The sequence below is a fragment of the Oncorhynchus tshawytscha genome, unplaced genomic scaffold, assembly GCF_018296145.1.
Source record: "Oncorhynchus tshawytscha isolate Ot180627B unplaced genomic scaffold, Otsh_v2.0 Un_scaffold_1072_pilon_pilon, whole genome shotgun sequence".
NCBI lineage: Eukaryota > Metazoa > Chordata > Actinopteri > Salmoniformes > Salmonidae > Oncorhynchus > Oncorhynchus tshawytscha.
This window is the reverse complement of record NW_024609709.1, coordinates 135,354-155,977: the sequence shown is the minus strand read 5'-3', so window position 1 is coordinate 155,977 and position 20,624 is coordinate 135,354. Positions and strand designations below refer to the sequence as shown.

The 20,624-nt window shown below is 40.9% G+C and overlaps 1 protein-coding gene across 1 annotated transcript; it reads left to right on the top strand.

Annotated features, from left to right (window-relative positions):
• Positions 1-2,068: 2,068 nt before the first annotated feature.
• On the top strand, positions 2,069-18,025 carry LOC121845606 (gasdermin-E-like). The gene is made up of 7 exons (XM_042317154.1): positions 2,069-2,123; positions 5,763-5,883; positions 7,295-7,420; positions 8,622-8,749; positions 13,124-13,295; positions 13,403-13,476; positions 17,444-18,025. The coding sequence occupies exons 2-7, from the start codon at positions 5,769-5,771 to the stop codon at positions 17,669-17,671; spliced, it is 843 nt and encodes a 280-aa protein (XP_042173088.1). The 5' UTR covers positions 2,069-2,123; positions 5,763-5,768; the 3' UTR covers positions 17,672-18,025.
• The last annotated feature ends 2,599 nt before the right edge of the window (positions 18,026-20,624 follow it).

Here is a 20,624-nt window from a genome sequence, read left to right as displayed (position 1 = left end):
GAGTCCATTCAAATGTTGAACTTTCCCTCAGCTGTCAAGGAGTCTGACTTTGTGGACTACAGTGGGACATTTGGTGACAAGAAAGAAATGAACGCAGACGGAAACGTGGAGGCAAAGTTGGCTGATTTCAACCTGACCGTGGGAGGGAAATGGTCCACCAAACAGAAGCTGTCCCTTGGCAGCCTGAACAAAGAGAAGGTTGATGTGAAGGACTTACACAGCTACTCAAAAAACAGGTGGGTTACCCTATACTATACATATGTTCAATACAGTCATTATACATCATAATACAGTCATAATACATCATATTACATCATAATACATCACAATACATCATAATACAGTCATAATACATCATAATACATCATAATACAGTCATAATACAGTCATATACAGTCATAATACAGTCATAATACATCATAATACAGTCATAATACATCATATTACATCATAATACATCACAATACAGTCATAATACAGTCATAATACATCATATTACATCATAATACATCACAATACAGTCATAATACAGTCATAATACATCATATTACATCATAATACATCACAATACAGTCACAATACAGTCATAATACAGTCATAATACATCATAATACAGTCATAATACAGTCATAATACATCATAATACAGTCATAATACAGTCATAATACATCATAATATGTCATAATACATCACAATACAGTCATAATAAAGTCATAATACAGTCATAATATGTCATAATACATCATAATATCCTCATAATACATCATAATACAGTCACAATACGTCATAATACAGTCATAATACGTCATAATACAGTCACAATACAGTCACAATACATCATAATACATCATATTACATCACTCTACGTCATAATACATCATAATATGTCATAATACATCATAATACAGTCATAATTCAGTCATATACAGTCATCATACAGTCATAATACAGTCATAATACATCATATTACATCATAATACATCACAATACAGTCATAATACAGTCATAATACATCATATTACATCATAATACATCACAATACAGTCATAATACAGTCATAATACATCATATTACATCATAATACATCACAATACAGTCACAATACAGTCATAATACAGTCATAATACATCATAATACAGTCATAATACAGTCATAATACAGTCATTATACAGTCATTATACAGTCATTATACATCACAATACATCATAATACAGTCATAATACATCATAATACAGTCATAATACAGTCATAATACATCATAATACAGTCATAATACACCTCATAATACATCATAATACAAGACATAAGACCAGTAACATCATAATACATCAATGAATACAGTCAGGTCTTACATCATAATACAGTCACAATACGTCATAATACAGTCATAATACGTCATAATACAGTCACAATACAGTCACAATACATCATAATACATCATATTACATCACTCTACGTCATAATACATCATAATATGTCATAATACATCATAATACAGTCATAATTCAGTCATATACAGTCATCATACAGTCATAATACAGTCATAATACATCATATTACATCATAACACAGTCATAATACATCATATTACATCATAATACAGTCACAATACAGTCATAATACATCATACAGTTCACCTTCCCAAGGAGTCCAAGACCCAAGACCAGTGAGCAAAACTTTTGCAATGACATCAGGCAGGTCTTTTGTGTAAAAAGGACATTTTCAGGTTGAAGTGACAACAAACCAATATACCAACAAACAGACAACAAAGAAGTGGAACTGTACTGGTTTAGCAACTTCCTGAAACTTAAACTACATCCTCACTGTTTTCACTACTAGTTTAGCTTAAAGGGACAATCTGTGATTGTTACATCCATTTGTTTACTTTTAAAGTAGCTTTCCAGTGTTTCCAGATTTCTATGAAATATGACCTAAAATGTGTCCCTCCTGCAGAGTTCTGGACATGTCCCATCCTGTGATCAAGCAGACCCGTGCGAATCCCAGGGCAGTGTTAGGCGTCTTGACGGAGAGGATTATGACGTCACTACCTTGCCCGGTCACAAACAATGTCCTTAAGCATGGCAATGTAGGAGCCAACGTGATGTGTGTTCCTGAGCGGGAAGGTAGGAGGTAAGATTAGTCTGTTCTACTGAAGTGAATTATATTTCCTTCATATTTTACTGGTAACTCAGATTTAGATCATCTCTGTTGTAAAATAGATTTTTAATCTCAATAATCTCACTTCATGATAGCTAGGCCTTCATAAATAAAGTCAATGTCAGGACCATATTGACAGATCACAGATGTTCAGTAGTCGTAATACTCACAGATGTCTGTTCAGTAGTGGTAATACTCACAGATGTCTGTTCAGTAGTGGTAATACTCACAGATGTCTGTTCAGTAGTGGTAATGCTCACAGATGTCTGTTCAGTAGTGGTAATGCTCACAGATGTCTGTTCAGTAGTGGTAATACTCACAGATGTCTGTTCAGTAGTGGTAATACTCACAGATGTCTGTTCAGTAGTGGTAATACTCACAGATGTCTGTTCAGTAGTGGTAATACTCACAGATGTCTGTTCAGTAGTGGTAATACTCACAGATGTCTGTTTGGTAGTGGTAATACTCACAGATGTCTGTTCAGTAGTGGTAATACTCACAGATGTCTGTTCAGTAGTGGTAATACTCACAGATGTCTGTTCAGTAGTGGTAATGCTCACAGATGTCTGTTTGGTAGTGGTAATACTCACAGATGTCTGTTCAGTAGTGGTAATACTCACAGATGTCTGTTCAGTAGTGGTAATACTCACAGATGTCTGTTTGGTAGTGGTAATACTCACAGATGTCTGTTCAGTAGTGGTAATACTCACAGATGTCTGTTCAGTAGTGGTAATACTCACAGATGTCTGTTCAGTAGTGGTAATGCTCACAGATGTCTGTTCAGTAGTGGTAATGCTCACAGATGTCTGTTCAGTAGTGGTAATACTCACAGATGTCTGTTCAGTAGTGGTAATGCTCACAGATGTCTGTTCAGTAGTGGTAATGCTCACAGATGTCTGTTCAGTAGTGGTAATACTCACAGATGTCTGTTCAGTAGTGGTAATACTCACAGATGTCTGTTCAGTAGTGGTAATACTCTAAGATGTCTGTTCAGTAGTGGTAATACTGTCTCTTGCTCAAGTCAGAATGCTGTACCTGGGTTGTTCCAGAATAAATTGTGCACCAATATTGAATTTTAAAAGCATGTTAAATGAAATGAAGTGCCCTTTCATTAATATAGACCACATGGAGAATTCAATAAATCTGATTGTTGATATGAATAAAGACTTGTTAAAGTGCCACCATTCAGCATATTGTCCATCCATGCAGCATTCATTAACGTCCGTCCCTCATTTTAAGGTCAACCCTTTTATGTGAACTGAACTCTCAAAACTATTCCTTTTTAAATGTTTTTTTTCAGAAGAAATATTGAACATCTAATATTCAAATTATAGTGTAAAAGCAGGTCAGCTGGTTTTATTATTTTTGCCAATTATCTTGTGTTTTGTGGTGGAACACTGAGCAGGTGGACCACAACGCACCATAGATAGACATGCTAGAAATGTTTTAACAATTTTTCATTTTTTTTGTGAAGCTTGCATTCAATTGCCAATCCCTTCAAACAACAAGCTTACATTCCCCCTGTCACAAGGACATCCCTAGTTATGTTCAACCTTACTTTATTTGGGACTTAACAGGCACTTACTATAGTCATAAAAGAAGGATACCTCTTGTGATGCAATTTGTTTTTTCAAGTTACACTTCTCAAACCGAATTGGTGGACTGACCCAGCTCTAGTTACCACATAATTTCCTGTTCTTGACATTAGAAACACTTCCTGAAAATGCAATGGTGTAGAATCAAATCAAATCCAATTTTATTTGTCACACACACATGGTTAGCAGATGTTAATGCGAGTGTAGCGAAATGCTTGTGCTTCTAGTTCCGACAATGCAGTTGTAACCAACGAGTAATCTAACCTAACAATTCCACAACTACTACCTTATACACACAAGTGTAAAGGGATAAAGAATATGTACATAAAGATATATGAATGAGTGATGGTACAGAGCAGCATAGGCAAGATGCAGTAGATGGTATCGAGTACAGTATATACATATACATATGAGATGAATAATGTAGGGTATAAACATTATATTAAGTGGCATTGTTTAAAGTAGCTATTGATACATTTTTTACATCAATTTCCATTATTAAAGTGAGCTGGAGTTAGTCAGTATGTTTGCAGAAGCCACTCATTGTTAGTGGTGGCTGTTTAACAGTCTGATGGCCTTGAGATAGAAGCTGTTTTTCAGTCTCTCGGTCCCAGCTTTGATGCACCTGTACTGACCTCGCCTTCTGGATGATAACGGGGTGAACAGGCAGTGGCTCAGGTGGTTGTTGTCCTTGATGATATTTTTGGCCTTCCTGTGACATCGGGTGGTGTAGGTGTCCTGGAGGGCAGGTAGTTTGCCCCCGGTGATGCGTTGTGCAGACTTCACTACCCTCAGGAGAGCCTTACGGTTGTGGGCGGAACAGTTGCCGTACCAGGCGGTGATACAGGATGCTCTCGATTGTGCATCTGTAGAAGTTTGTGAGTGCTTTTGGTGACAAGCCAAACTTTTTCAGCCTCCTGAGGTTGAAGAGGCGCTGCTGCGCCTTCTTCACCACGCTGTCTGTGTGGGTGGACCAATTCAGTTTGTCCGTGATGTGTACGCCGAGGAACTTAAAACTTACTACCCTCTCCACTACTGTCCCGTCGATGTGGATAGGGGGGTGCTCCCTCTGCTGTTTCCTGAAGTCCACGATCATCTCCGTTATTTTCCTGACACCACACTCCGAGGGCCCTCACCTCCTCCCTGTAGGCCATCTCGTCATTGTAATCAAGCCTACCACTGTAGTGTCGTCCGCAAACTTGATGATTGAGTTGGAGGCGTGCGTGGCCACGCAGTCGTGGGTGAACAGAGAGTACAGGAGAGGGGTCAGAACGCACCCTTGTGGTGCCCCAGTGTTGAAGATCAATGGAGTGGAGAAGTACCCAGTTGCACAGGGCGGGGTCAAGACCCAGGGTCTCGAGCTTGATGACGAGTTTGGATGGTACTATGGTGTTAAATGCTGAGCTGTAGTCGATGAACAGCATTCTCACATAGGTATTCCTCTTGTCCAGATGGGTTAGGGCAGTGTGCAGTGTGGTTGCGATTGCATCGTCTGTGGACCTATTTTGGTGTTAAGCAAATTGGAGTGGGTCTAGGGTGTCCGGTAGGATGGAGGTGATATCGTCCTTGACTCGTCTCTCAAAAGCATTTTAATGATGACGGAAGTGAGTGCTAAAGGGCGGTAGCTTTCTTGGGAACGGGAACAATGGTGGCCCTCTTGAAGTATGTGGGAACGGCAGACTGGGATAAGGATTGATTGAATATGTCCGTAAACACACCAGCCAGCTGGTCTGCGCATGCTCTGAGGACGCTGCTGGGGATGCCGTCTGGGCTTGCAGCCTTGCGAGGGTAAACACGTTTAAATGTTTTACTCACATCGGCTGCAGTGAAGGAGAGTCCGCAGGTTTTGGTAGCGGGCCGTGTCAGTGGCACTGTATTGTCCTCAAAGCGAGCAAAGAAGTAAATTAGTCTGTCTGGGCGCAAGGTCCTTTGAATAGATGACTGTCTGGGTTAGAATCTGGGTCATCTGTGTACCAAACGTCTCTGACTGATTTTACATTTTCTCCACAGGCCTCTATGAAGCAGAGCGGCAGTACTCAGACAGATTGTGATGTGTCACTGGGTATTCCTGCAAATACTGTCATGGCCTACAGTCTGATTGAACTCTACGTCAAATGCAATGGAAAGTTTGGTGAGGAAGTGTATGGTTTGTCAATGTCCCAGGTATAGCTGCATGGTTAAGTACCATGGTAAAGTACACAGCCAGCGTCTATGTTCCTCAGTGTATTTAGTGTAGCCACTGTATTTAGTCGATATATAGTATATCCACTGTATTTAGTATATCCACTGTATTTACACTGTATTTAGTATATCCACTGTATTGAGTATAGCCACTGTATTTAGTATAGCCACTGTATTTAGTATATCCACTGTATTTACACTGTATTTAGTATATCCACTGTATTTAGCATATCCACTGTATTTACACTGTATTTAGTATATCCACTGTATTGAGTATAGCCACTGTATTTAGTATAGCCACTGTATTGAGTATATCCACTGTATTTAGTATAGCCACTGTATTTAGTATAGCCACTGTATTTAGTATAGCCACTGTATTTAGTATATCCACTGTATTTAGTATAGCCACTGTATTTAGTATATCCACTGTATTTAGTATATCCACTGTATTTAGTATAGCCACTGTATTTAGTACAGCCACTGTATTTAGTACAGCCACTGTATTTAGTATAGCCACTGTATTTAGTATAGCCACTGTATTTAGTATATATATAGTACAGCCACTGTATTTAGTATAGCCACTGTATTTAGCATATCCACTGTATTTAGTTTACTGTATTTAGTATATCCACTGTATTTAGTATAGCCACTGTATTTAGTATAGCCACTGTATTTAGTATATATAGTACAGCCACTGTATTTAGTACAGCCACTGTATTGCCACTGTATTTAGTATAGCCACTGTATTTAGTATATCCACTGTATTTAGTATAGCCACTGTATTGAGTATAGCCACTGTATTTAGTATAGCCACTGTATTGAGTATATCCACTGTATTTAGTATAGCCACTGTATTTAGCATATCCACTGCATTTAGTATATCCACTGTATTTAGTATAGCCACTGTATTTAGTACAGCCACTGTATTTAGTATAGCCACTGTATTTAGTATAGCCACTGTATTTAGTATATATAGTACAGCCACTGTATTGAGTATAGCCACTGTATTTAGCATATCCACTGTATTTAGTATATCCACTGTATTTAGTATAGCCACTGTATTTAGTATAGCCACTGTATTTAGTATATATAGTACAGCCACTGTATTTAGTACAGCCACTGTATTTAGTATAGCCACTGTATTTAGTACAGCCACTGTATTTAGTACAGCCACTGTATTTAGTATATATAGTACAGCCACTGTATTGAGTATAGCCACTGTATTTAGCATATCCACTGTATTTAGTATATCCACTGTATTTAGTATAGCCACTGTATTTAGTACAGCCACTGTATTTAGTATAGCCACTGTATCTGCCTGTGTGTGACTGGTTATGACTGTTGTCTGCTCTTGTCCACAGAGCTGTGCCTCATCCGCAACAATGGGGGCTTTGAAATAGATAAGTCAAAGGAGGGGTTGGAAGTAGATGGATTTATGGACCTGGGAGGCGACTTTGATACCAACAGTCCCCTAAATCTGAACAAAGGTAATAATGCCAGTGGAGGGTAATGTCTCCTGTTTAGCGGTCAACATGTAGTCTACTGAATGGAATGTCTGGTCAACATGTAATGTAGTCTACTGAATGGAACGTCTGGTCAAAATGTAATGTAGTCTACTGAATGGAACGTCTGGTCAACATGTAATGTAGTCTACTGAATGGAATGTCTGGTCAACATGTAATGTAGTCTACTGAATGGAACGTCTGGTCAACATGTAATGTAGTCTACTGAATGGAACGTCTGGTCAACATGTAGTCTACTGAATGGAATGTCTGGTCAACATGTAATGTAGTCTACTGAATGGAACATCTGGTCAACATGTAATGTAGTCTACTGAATGGAATGTCTGGTCAACATGTAATGTAGTCTACTGAATGGAACGTCTGGTCAACATGTAGTCTACTGAATGGAACGTCTGGTCAACATGTAGTCTACTGAATGGAACGTCTGGTCAACATGTAGTCTACTGAATGGAACGTCTGGTCAACATGTAGTCTACTGAATGGAACGTCTGGTAAACATGTAGTCTACTGAATGGAACGTCTGGTAAACATGTAGTCTACTGAATGGAACATCTGGTCAACATGTAGTCTACTGAATGGAACGTCTGGTCAACATGTAGTCTACTGAATGGAACGTCTGGTAAACATGTAGTCTACTGAATGGAACGTCTGGTCAACATGTAGTCTACTGAATGGAACGTCTGGTCAACATATAACATGTAGTCTACTGAATGGAACATCTGGTAAACATGTAGTCTACTGAATGGAACGTCTGGCCAACATATAGTCTACTGAATGGAACGTCTGGTAAACATGTAGTCTACTGAATGGAACGTCTGGTAAACATGTAGTCTACTGAATGGAACATCTGGTCAACATGTAGTCTACTGAATGGAACGTCTGGTCAACATGTAGTCTACTGAATGGAACGTCTGGTCAAAATGTAGTCTACTGAATGGAACGTCTGGTCAACATGTAGTCTACTGAATGGAACGTCTGGTAAACATGTAGTCTACTGAATGGAACGTCTGGTCAAAATGTAATGTCTATGGAATGTTCAATATTTCTCTTTGATTAGTAATTACAAAGTTACCACACTTTTGAAATATATAAAAATGTATGGATTTGTTACATGAAAATAAGACACTTTGATAAAATGGTTTCTGTATTGTTTGTGTGTTGACAGAACTGGAGAAACTGAGTGGTCATTTCCAGCTCCTGTTAACCCTTCCGGCAGCCAAACGCTCCTCTCTGCTTCAGCTCCTCAAGACAACCATGGAGGACAGAGAAGCAGTCAGTGTGCTGGAGAGTGTGGTGAGTGAGATGTACAGAAACTGGGCCCAAACACACACACACACAATGTAGACACACACACACACACACAATGTAGACACACACACACACAACTAATGGCAGGAATGAATATCTCACCCTGAATATCTGTAATATTCTCTCTGTGTTAAATATACTCTCTCTCTCTTTTTCTCTCTCTCAATTCAATTCAATGTCAATTCAAGGGGCTTTATTGGCATGGGAAACATACAGTACCAGTCAGACGTTTGGAGACACCTACTCATTCAGGGGTTTATCTAAATTTTTACTATTTTCTACATTGTAGAATAATAGTGAAGACATCAAAACTATGAAATAACACATATCTGAGATTCTTCAAAGTAGCCACCCTTTGCATTGATGACAGCTTTAAACACTCTTGGCATTCTCTCAACCAGCTTCATGAAGTAGTCACCTGGAATGTATTTCAATTAACAGGTGTGCCTTGTTAAAAGTTAATTTGTGGAATTTCTTTCCTTCTTAATGCTTTTGTGTCACGCCTGCTCCCGCTCCAGGCTCCCCAGCATTATGCACTCCTGCCAGCCATCATTACGCACACCTGCCTTCCCCCGTCACTCGCATCAGCGATTATTGGACTCACCTGGACTCAATCACCTCTTTCATTACCTCCCCTATATCTGTCTGTCCCCCCCCCTCTTTTCCCTACTTCAGCATTGTGCTGATGCTCTTCCTGTCTTGTTCTATGTCTGTTCCGATTAAATGTTTGACTCCCCGTACCTGCTTCTCTACTCCAGCGTCGGTCCTTACAGTATGAGCCAATCAGCTGTGTTGTGACAAAGTAGGGGTAGTATACAGAAGATCGCCCTACTTGGTAAAAGACCAAGTCCATATTATGGCAAGAACAGCTCAAATAAGCAAAGAGAAAATACAGTCCATCATTACTTTATGACATGAAGGTCAGTCAATGTGGAAAATGTTACAAAAACCATCAAGTTCTATGACGAAACTGGCTCTCATGAGGACCGCCACAGGAAAGAAAGACCCAGAGTTACCTCTGCTGCAGAGGATAAGTTCATTAGAGTTACCAGCCTCAGAAATTGCAGCCCAAATAAATGCTTATGGAGTTCAAGTAACAGAAATATCTCAACATCAACTGTTCAGAGGAGACTGTGTGAATCAGGCCTTCATGGTCAAATTGCTGCAAAGAAACCACTACTAAAGGACACCAATAAGAAGAAGAGACTTGCTTGGGATAAGAAACACAAGCGAATGACATTAGACCGGTGGAAATCTGTCCTTTTGTCATGGTTCCACTTGTCACCTAGAGACATTAACAACACTCAGCTGTGTCCTATTATTCATTATGATGTCCCTGTTAAAACAGGGGTGTTTTCTGGTTTCCTTTGCTGAAGTTTGAATTGTTTACCGTGTGCGTTTGTTTCCTGAGTGACTTTTTGAGACTTAGTGTTTGTTGTTACTGTGATCCGTTGGATACCATTTCTCAGTAAAGTATGTATGTTTAACCACTGATTCCTCATCTGGTCTCTTCTCTGCACCTGGATCCAACCTCATCACGTCACAACTTTGGTCTGATGAGTCCAAATTTGCGATTTTTGGTTCCAAGCGACGTGTGTTTGTGAGATGCAGAGAGTAGGTGAACGGATTATCTCCGCATGTGTGGTTCCCACCGGAAAGCACGGAGGAGGAGGTGTGATGGTGTGGGGTGCTTTGCTGGAGACACTGTCTGTGATTTATTTAGAATTCAAGGCACACTTAACCAGCATGGCTACCACAGCATTCTGCAGCGATACTCCATCACATCTGGTTTGTTCTTAGTGGGACTATCATTTGTTTTTCAACAGGACAATGACCCCAAACACACCTCCAGGCTGTGTAAGGGCTATTTGACCAAGAAGGAGAGTGATGGAGTGCTGTATCAGATGACCTGGCCTCCACAATCACCCGACCTCAACCCAATTGAGATGGTTTGGGCTGAATTGGACCGCAGAGTGAAGGAAAAGCAGCCAGCAAGTGCTCAGCATATGTGGGAACTACTAAAGCATTCCATGTAAAGCTGGTTGAGGGAATGCCAAGAGTGTGCAAAGCTGTCATAAAGGCAAAGGGGGGCTATTTTGAAGAATCTAAAATATATTTTGATTTGTTTAACACTTTTTTGGTTACTACATGATTCCATATGTGTAATTTCATCGTTACGATGTCTTCACTTATTCTACAATATAGAAAATAAGAAAAATGAAGAAAAACCCTTGAATGAGTAGCTATGTCCAAACTTCTGACTGGTACTGTATGTTTACATTGCCAAAGCAAGTGAAATAGATAATAAACAAAAGTGAAATAAACAATAAAAAATAACAGTAAGCATTACACACACAAAAGTTCCAAAATAATAAAGACATTTAAAATATGTTGCAACGATGTGCAAATAGTTAAAGTACAAAAGCAAAAATAAATAAACATAAATATGGGTTGTATTTACAATGGTGTTTGTTCTTCACTGGTTGCCCTTTTCTTGTGGCAACAGGTCACAAATCTTGCTTCTGTGATGGCACACTGTGGAATTTCCCCAATAGTTAAGGGAGTTTATCAAAATAGGATTTGTTTTAAAATTCTGAGGGAAATATGTGTCGCTAATATGTTCTTACATTTGTCAGGAGGTTAGAAAGTGCATCTCAGTTTCCACCTCATTTTGTGAGCAATGTGCACCTATCCTGTCTTCTCTTGAAATCCAGGTCGGCCTATAGCGGCCTTTCTCAATAGCAAGGCTATGCTCACTGAGTCTCTACATAGTCAAAGCTTTCTTTAATTTTGGGTCAGTCACGGTGGTCAGGTATTCTGCCGCTGTGTTCTCTCTGTTTAGGGCCAAATAGCATTCTAGTTTGCTCAGTTTTTGTTAATTATTTCCAATGTGTCAAGTAATTATCTTTTTGTTTTCTCATGATTTGTTTGGGTCTAATTATGTTGCTGTTGCTGTCCTGGGGCTCTGTGGGGTCTGTTTGTGTTTGTGAACAGAGCCCCAGGACCAGCTTGCTGAGGGGACTATTCTCCAGGTTCATCTCTCTGTAGGTGATGGCTTTGTTATGGAAGGTTTGGGAATCGCTTCCTTTTAGGTGGTTGTAGAATTTAATTAGTGGGTATCTGCCTAAATCTGCTCTGCATGTGTTATTAGGTATTTAATGTTGTACACGGAGGATGCAGAATTCTGCAGAGTGTCAATTTGGTGTTTGTCCCATTTTGTGCGCGGACCCCAAACCTCACAACCATAACCAGTGGTAACAGGTTCTATATCTGATTCAAGTATTTGTAGCAAAATTTGGTATGTCAAATTTTGATGGCATTTTTTTATTTAACCAGGCAAGTCAGTTAAGAACAAATTCTTATTTACAATGACATCCTAGGAATAGTTTGTTAACTGCCTTGTTCAGAACGACAGATTTTGACCTTGTCTACTCTGGGATTCGATGTAGCAACCTTTCGGTTACTGACCCAACGCTCTAACCACTAGTCTACCTGCTGGTTACTGACCCAACGCTCTAACCACTAGTCTACCTGCTGGTTACTGACCCAACGCTCTAACCACTAGTCTACCTGCTGGTTACTGACCCAACGCTCTAACCACTAGTCTACCTGCTGGTTACTGACCCAACGCTCTAACCACTAGTCTACCTGCTGGTTACTGACCCAACGCTCTAACCACTAGTCTACCTGCTGGTTACTGACCCAACGCTCTAACCACTAGTCTACCTGCTGGTTACTGACCCAACGCTCTAACCACTAGTCTACCTGCTGGTTACTGACCCAACGCTCTAACCACTAGTCTACCTGCTGGTTACTGACCCAACGCTCTAACCACTAGTCTACCTGCTGGTTACTGACCCAACGCTCTAACCACTAGTCTACCTGCTGGTTACTGACCCAACGCTCTAACCACTAGTCTACCTGCTGGTTACTGACCCAACGCTCTAACCACTAGTCTACCTGCTGGTTACTGACCCAACGCTCAACCACTAGTCTACCTGCTGGTTACTGACCCAACGCTCTAACCACTAGTCTACCTGCTGGTTACTGACCCAACGCTCTAACCACTAGTCTACCTGCTGGTTACTGACCCCCTAGTCTACCTGCTGGTTACTGACCCAACACTCAAAGGCCCTTACCTTGCCTTGTCTCTATTTACCATTCACTCACTCACCTCACTCACTCACACACTCACCTCACTCAACTCACTCACCTGCAAGAGCAAAGGCCCTCACCTCTCTACTCACTCACTCACTCACTCACTCACTCACTCACTCACTCACTCACTCACTCACTCACTCTCACTCACTCACTCACTCACTCTCACTCTCTCTCCCCCTCCCCCACCCCCTGTCACAGCTGGATCAGATGTGTGAAGGTGAGACTCCTGACCTGGGTGACCTGGAAGAGTCTGAGAGGGAAACAGTCCAGGCCATACTGGATCTTGTAGACCAATGTGTTGGGAAGGATGAGGACGAGATCATATCCTCACTTCTCAGTGCCGTCCACCTCATTGTCAGTGCCATGGTCGGTGAGATAGAGAGCAGTTTTCACAGGATTCTCCAGTTATTATTTGATCAGTTCCTGGGAAACTAGGTTCACTACTGTGGTTTTATGTGTGTATATCTATATCTTCAGGAATGACAGATGAAGGTCTCTCTGTGTTGGGATCCTGTTGCAGTCCTCCAGTCTTACAGGCCCTGCAGATCCTGGTGAGTTCACACCTGCTTGATTGAGCCTCCAGTCCTGTATGACCTGGAGTTCATTTTTCTAGGTTTTTGTTTATGTAAATGTGTTTGGGTTTATGTAAATGTATTTGGTTTTATGTACATGTATTTGGGTTTATGTAAATGTATTGGGGTTCATGTAAATGTATTTGGTTTTATGTAAATGTATTTGGGTTTATGTAAATGTATTTGGGTTTATGTAAATGTATTTGGGTTTATGTAAATGTATTTGGTTTTATGTAAATGTATTTGGGTTTATGTAAATGTATTTGGGTTTATGTAAATGTATTTGGGTTTATGTAAATGTATTTGGGTTTATGTAAATGTATTTGGTTTTATGTAAATGTATTTGGGTTTATGTAAATGTATTGGGGTTAATGTAAATGTATTTGGGTTAATGTAAATGTATTGGGGTTAATGTAAATGTATTTGGGTTTATGTAAATGTATCTTCCCATGTTAAACAAACTAATATTTCTACCATTATGATAACATTGTACCACCAGTAGCAGTAGTAACACCATTGACGGTAACCAGTTGCGATTTTTAACAAAAATATTAGTGGGGAAACTCAATGAAAAAAAGTGAATATGCATCAACACATTACTACACTACACTACACATTGAATGGACGCACCATCATAAATACTTATCAGTCACACACAAACGTTATAACATAAGGGTTATGACCAGTGTATAGGCTACTGCCCATATCTTTGGCTCCTATTGCAAGGAAGACCACGGTAGTCCAGTCTATTTTACTTCAGAATCAATATCAGCATCGGTCTGCAATATTGGTAATCACTGTTAGAGTGATGGGACGCAGCAGAACACCATTCTGAGTGCAGTTGCCTCTGCCTGTCTGTTAAAACCTCTTTGGGATATTCGGGACGGTAGCGTCCCACCTCAGCAACAGCCAGTGAAAGTGCAGGGCGCCAAATTAAAAACAACAGAAATCTCATAATTAAAATTCCTCAAGCATACAAGTATTTTACACCATTTTAAAGATATATTTATCGTTAATCCAGCCACAGTATCTGATTTCAAAAAGGCTTTACGGCAAAGGCACACCTAACGATTATGTTAAGTAAGCACCTAGTCACAGAGAAACACAGACATTTTTCCAGACAAAGAGAGGAGTCACAAAAGGCAGAAATAGAGATAAAATGAATCACTAACCTTTGATGATCTTCATCAGATGACACTCATAGGACTTAATGTTACACAATGAATGTATGTTTAGTTCGATAAAGTTCTTATTTATATCCAAAAATCTGAGTTTACATTGTGTTCTTATGTTCAGTAGTTCCAAAACATCCGGTGATTTTGCAGAGAACCACTTCAATTTACAGAAATACTCATCATAAATATTGATGAAAATACAAGTGTTGTACATGGAACTTTTTATTTTTTATATTTTTACCCCGTTTTCTCCCCAATTTCATGGTATCCAATTGTTTTTAGTAGCTACTATCTTGTCTCATCGCTACAACTCCCGTACGGGCTCGGGAGAGACGAAGGTTGAAAGTCATGTGTCCTCCGATACACAACCCAACCAAGCCGCACTGCTTCTTAACACAGCGCCATCCAAACCGGAAGCCAGCCGCACCAATGTGTCGGAGGAAACACCGTGCACCTGGCAATCTTGGTTAGCGCACCACAGGAGTCGCTGGTGCGCGATGAGACAAGAATTCCCCTACCGGCCAAGCCCTCCTTAACCGGGGCGACGCTAGGCCAATTGTGCATCGCCCAACGGACCTCACGGTCGCGGCCGGTTACGACAGAGCCTGGGCGCAAACCCAGAGTCTCTGGTGGCACAGCTGGCACTGCAGTACAACACCCTTAACCACTGCGCCACCCGGGAGGCTCGTACATGGAACTTTAGATAAACTTCTCCTGAATGCAACCGCTGTGTCAGATTTCAAAAAAGCTTTACAATAATCTGAGTACAGCGCTCAGACAACAAAACAGTCAAACAGATATCCGCCCTATTGTGCAGTCAACAGAAGTCAGAAATAGCATTATAAATATTAACTTACCTTTGATGATCTTCATCAGCATGCACTCCCAGGAATCCCAATTCCATAATAAATGTTTGATTTGTTCGATAAAGTCCATCGCTTATGTCCAAATACCTCCTTTTTCTTTGCGCGTTTAGTACACAATCCAATCTCACAACGCGCAGGCAAGTCCAAGCGAACATTCAGACGAAAAGTTATATTATAAAGTTATATTATAAAAACTACAAACCTCAAATTTCCCACTTCCTGGTTGGATATTTTCTCAGGTTTTTGCCTGCCATATGAGTTCTGTTATACTCACAGACATCATTCAAACAGTTTTGTAAACTTCAGAGTGTTTTCAATCCGAATCTACTAATAATATGCATATATTAGCAACTGGTCTTGAGTAGCAGGCAGTTTACTCTGGGCACCTTATTCATCCAAGCTACTCAATACTGCCCCCCAGTCCCAAAGAAGTTTTAACAAGATGCTCAGGTTATGAATAAAGCAACAATGTTTATAAATCTACTCTCTGCCTCGCTTCAACCATTGCATAGATACAGTTCAATGGGGTATTACATTCTGACATCAATCATTAACAACAACACGTACCTCAAACAGCAGCTGATAGCCACTGCAAGTTCCATCCAAACCACTCAGGTTTAATTATTTTATAACTTGCTCTATTTTAACTGAGGTCTGTTCAGTGGTTGATGAGCACCAAGATATTTTATCTCTACAAGTTTGAAAATAATTTTCTTGGTGATTGTTGACATGATTCATGATGCCTTTTCAGCTAGCTAACTAGAAGACGATTAACAACTATGGGCGGGCACTACTAATGACTCTCTATAGCAGCACCCAAGCGGGCTACAGCTGACTGAGTCCCCAGGCTAGCCTCTCCACAACAGATCACTGAGTGAGAATGAAACCGCTGCATTAGCGAGCTGCCTTTCCTCAAATAACATTTGGCAAAATAACAATACAACAGGGAAGCGAGCACGTACTGTGTGCTTGATTAGCTCAAGCAATTACACATCAAATGTGTTTGCTTCTGATATAATGTTGTGACATGAGTGAAAGCCAGAATTACATGCAGATCAGCGCCATCTCTTGGATAGTGGTGGAGCTGAACGATGTGTTGCATCAAAGTATAGGTCACACCAATTACTTTTTGTAAGTATTTTAGGATTTTCTTAAATGGAGCCCACCGATCTCAAATCTAAGGTCATTTAACCTTTAAAAATAATTGACTTAATCATTCACTAAAGAGATTTGATGAATCATTTTGCTCAGAGTGTAATTTCCCTTCATTTAAATTGAGTTACACCAAATGATATGTTTTATTTAAACACACCAATTATCTATGGAATCATAACATTGATGACATACTAAAAGGGTGTGATTAGCTAAAAATCTTCTTTAATATTGACCCCTCTCCTAAGGCGGTAACACTAATTACATAAAACTTAGGGACACATAATAATTGTAAATATATATATATATTAGTGGCCTTCTTTGCTTTATTGATCTATATACAGTGTATTCATAAATGTAGTTTACTTTGTAGATATATATATATATATATATATATATATATATATATTTGTCTTTGTAATGAGTGATGTTCAAGGGGTTAACAAAGTATTATATTTATTTTCATTGATCTATAAAATATATTAAATACTTTTGTTTATTTTATAACACTCAAAATAATATATCCCAAAAACATGCCACTAAGATAAAAGTTTTGCAGTATAAAGGACTTCCATTTTGTTTCACATTGATAAACAGTTTAATATCAATTAAATCATATATAATGTCTAACTATTTGTCATTTTAAAGTGTTTGTCATTGTTGCAAAGTCGAGGGATGCAAATGCCACATTAATTCAAGAATGACCCAGAAAATAAAGCATATCAATGTATTCCTGTGCTGCTTGTCCTCCAGGTGCAGCATGTGGCAGCAGGGAGTGGGGAGACCCTCTCTCTGAGAGATGCAGGTCTGGCTGTTCTGACTGAGGAGGAGCTGTATCAGAGGACAGAGAGTCTCTTTGGTCACTCTGAAGTTACACTGAAGAGAGAGGAGGACACACTGAGGACAGAGATGAAGGACCAGCGTGGATACCTTCCTCTAGTCATGAGTATCACTGTGAAAGGCCTTTTTAGTTTAAGCTGAGAGAGAGACAGAGAGTCCCGGACTAGAATCCCACACGCAGATTCTAAACAGACGTTGAACTGAAAAACAACTATTTCCATTGATTGTTAATTCCCTGCATTGTGTATTTATCTTCGAATATTCTTACATAATATTTTGTGAGTGTGATGTTTACTGTTCATTTTTTATTGTTTATTTAAATTTGGTTTATTATCTATTTCACTTGCTTTGGCAAGGTAACAGGTATGCACGCATGACTGTAAGTTGCTTTGGATAAAAGTGTCTGCTAAATGGCATATATTATGAAACTTGAGCTGAAGAACTAGTGAACAACAGTGAATGTATCCTTGTCATGTTTTCAGTAAAGTTCAACAAACGATATCAGACGTCCCGAACTCCATTCTTCTAGTCATTAGATAATACAACATAAAGTGGGACATTACAGAGGGGGGGAGAGGGAGGGAGGGAGGGGGATCCCCATTAGATAATAGAACATAAAGTGGGGGGGGGTTACTTTATTAGGATCCCCATTAGATAATACAACATAAAGGCACATTACAGAAGGAGGGAGGGAGGGAGGGAGGGAGGGAGGGAGGGAGGGAGGGAGGGAGGGAGGGAGGGAGGGAGGGAGGGAGGGAGGGAGGGAGGGAGGGAGGGAGGGAGGGAGGGGAGTAATTGGGATCCCCATTATATAATACAACATAAAGTGGGACATTACAGAAGGAGGGGGAAGGAGGGGGGAGGGGGGAGGGAGGGAGGGAGGGAGGGAGGGAGGGTGGGGGAGGGAGGGAGGGGTACTTTATTAGGATCCCCATTAGATAATACAACATAAAGGCACATTACAGAAGGAGGGAGGGAGGGAGGGAGGGAGGGAGGGTTACTTTATTGGGATCCCCATTATATAATACAACATAAAGTGGGACATTACAGGGGGTTAGTTTATTAGGATCCCCATTAGATAATACAACATAAAGGCACATTACAGAGGGAGGGAGGGAGGGAGGGAGGGAGGGAGGGAGGGAGGGATCCCCATTATAGGGAACATAAAGGGGGGATTACAGGGGGGGTAGTTTATTAGGATCCCCATTAGATAATACAACATAAAGGCACATTACAGAAGGAGGGAGGGAGGGAGGGAGGGAGGGAGGGAGGGGGAGGGAGGGAGGGAGGGGAGGGAGGGAGGGAGGGAGGGAGGGAGGGAGGGAGGGAGGGAGGGAGGGAGGGAGGGAGGGAGGGAGGGAGGGAGGGAGGGAGGGGAGGGGGTTACTTTATTAGGATCCCATTAGATAATACAACATAAAGTGGGACATTACAGGGGAGGGAAGGAGGGGGAGGGGGAGGGAGGGAGGGGGAGGGTGGGGGGTTACTTTATTAGGATCCCCATTAGATAATACAACATAAAGGCACATTACAGAAGGAGGGAGGGAGGGAGGGAGGGAGGGAGGGAGGGTTACTTTAGGAGGGAGGGGGAGGGAGGGAGGGAGGGAGGGAGGGAGGGACAGGGGGGTTAGTTTATTAGGATCCCCATTAGATAATACAACATAAAGACACATTACAGAAGGAGGGAGGGAGGGAGGGAGGGAGGGAGGGAGGGAGGGAGGGAGGGAGGGAGGGAGGGAGGGAGGGAGGGAGGGAGGGAGGGAGGGAGGGAGGGAGGGAGGGAGGGGTACTTTATTGGGATCCCCATTAGATAATACAACATAAAGTGGGACATTACAGGGGGGTTAGTTTATTAGGATCCCCATTAGATAATACAACATAAAGACACATTACAGAAGGAGGGAGGGAGGGAGGGAGGGAGGGAGGGAGGGAGGGAGGGAGGGAGGGAGGGAGGGGAGGGAGGGAGGGAGGGAGGGGGAGGGAGGGAGGGAGGGATAATACAACATAAAGGGGAGGGAGGGGGGGGGGTTAGTTTATTAGGATCCCCATTAGATAATACAACATAAAGTGAGACATTAAAGGGGGGTTACTTTATTAGGATCCCCATTAGATAATACAACATAAAGACACATTACAGAAGGAGGGAGGGGAGGGAGGGAGGGAGGGAGGGAGGGAGGGGGGAGGGAGTTTAGGGATCCCCATTAGATAATACAACAGGGGGAGGGGGGGTTACTTTATTAGGATCCCCATTAGATAATACAACATAAAGTGGAACATTACAACATAAAGTGGGACATTAAAGGGGGGGGGGTTAGTTTATTAGGATCCCCATTAGATAATACAACATAAAGTGGGACATTAAGAAGGGGGTTATTTATTAGGATCCCCATTAGATAATACAACATAAAGGGACATTAAAGTTTAGGGGACATTAGAGGGAGCTAGTTTATTAGGATCCCCATTAGATAATACAACATAAAGTGGGACATTAAAGGGGGGTTAGTTTATTAGGATCCCCATTAGATAATACAACATAAAGACACATTACAGAAGGGGGAGGGAGGGAGGATTAGGGAGGATAATACAGGGATAAAGTGGGACATTAAGGGAGGGAGGTTTATTAGGATCCCCATTAGATAATACAACATAAAGTGGGACATTAAAGGGGGGTTAGTTTATTAGGATCCCCATTAGATAATACAACATAAAGTGGGACATTAAAGGGGGGGAGGGAGGGAGTTTATTAGGATCCCCATTAGATAATACAACATAAAGTGGGACATTAAAGGGGGGAGGGAGTTTATTAGGATCCCCATTAGATAATACAACATAAAGTGGGACATTAAAGGGGGGAGGGAGGGAGGGGGGAGGGAGGGGGGGTAGTTTATTAGGATCCCCATTAGATAATACAACATAAAGTGGGACATTAAAGGGGGGGGGTTAGTTTTTTAGGATCCCCATTAGATACTGCACATGCAGCAGCTACTCTTCCTGGAGTCCACATGAAACCAACAAATACATTACAAGTTACAGAACGGTTATAGACAAGAACAACAGAAGATATTACATTACATTACATTAACATAATAGTTAT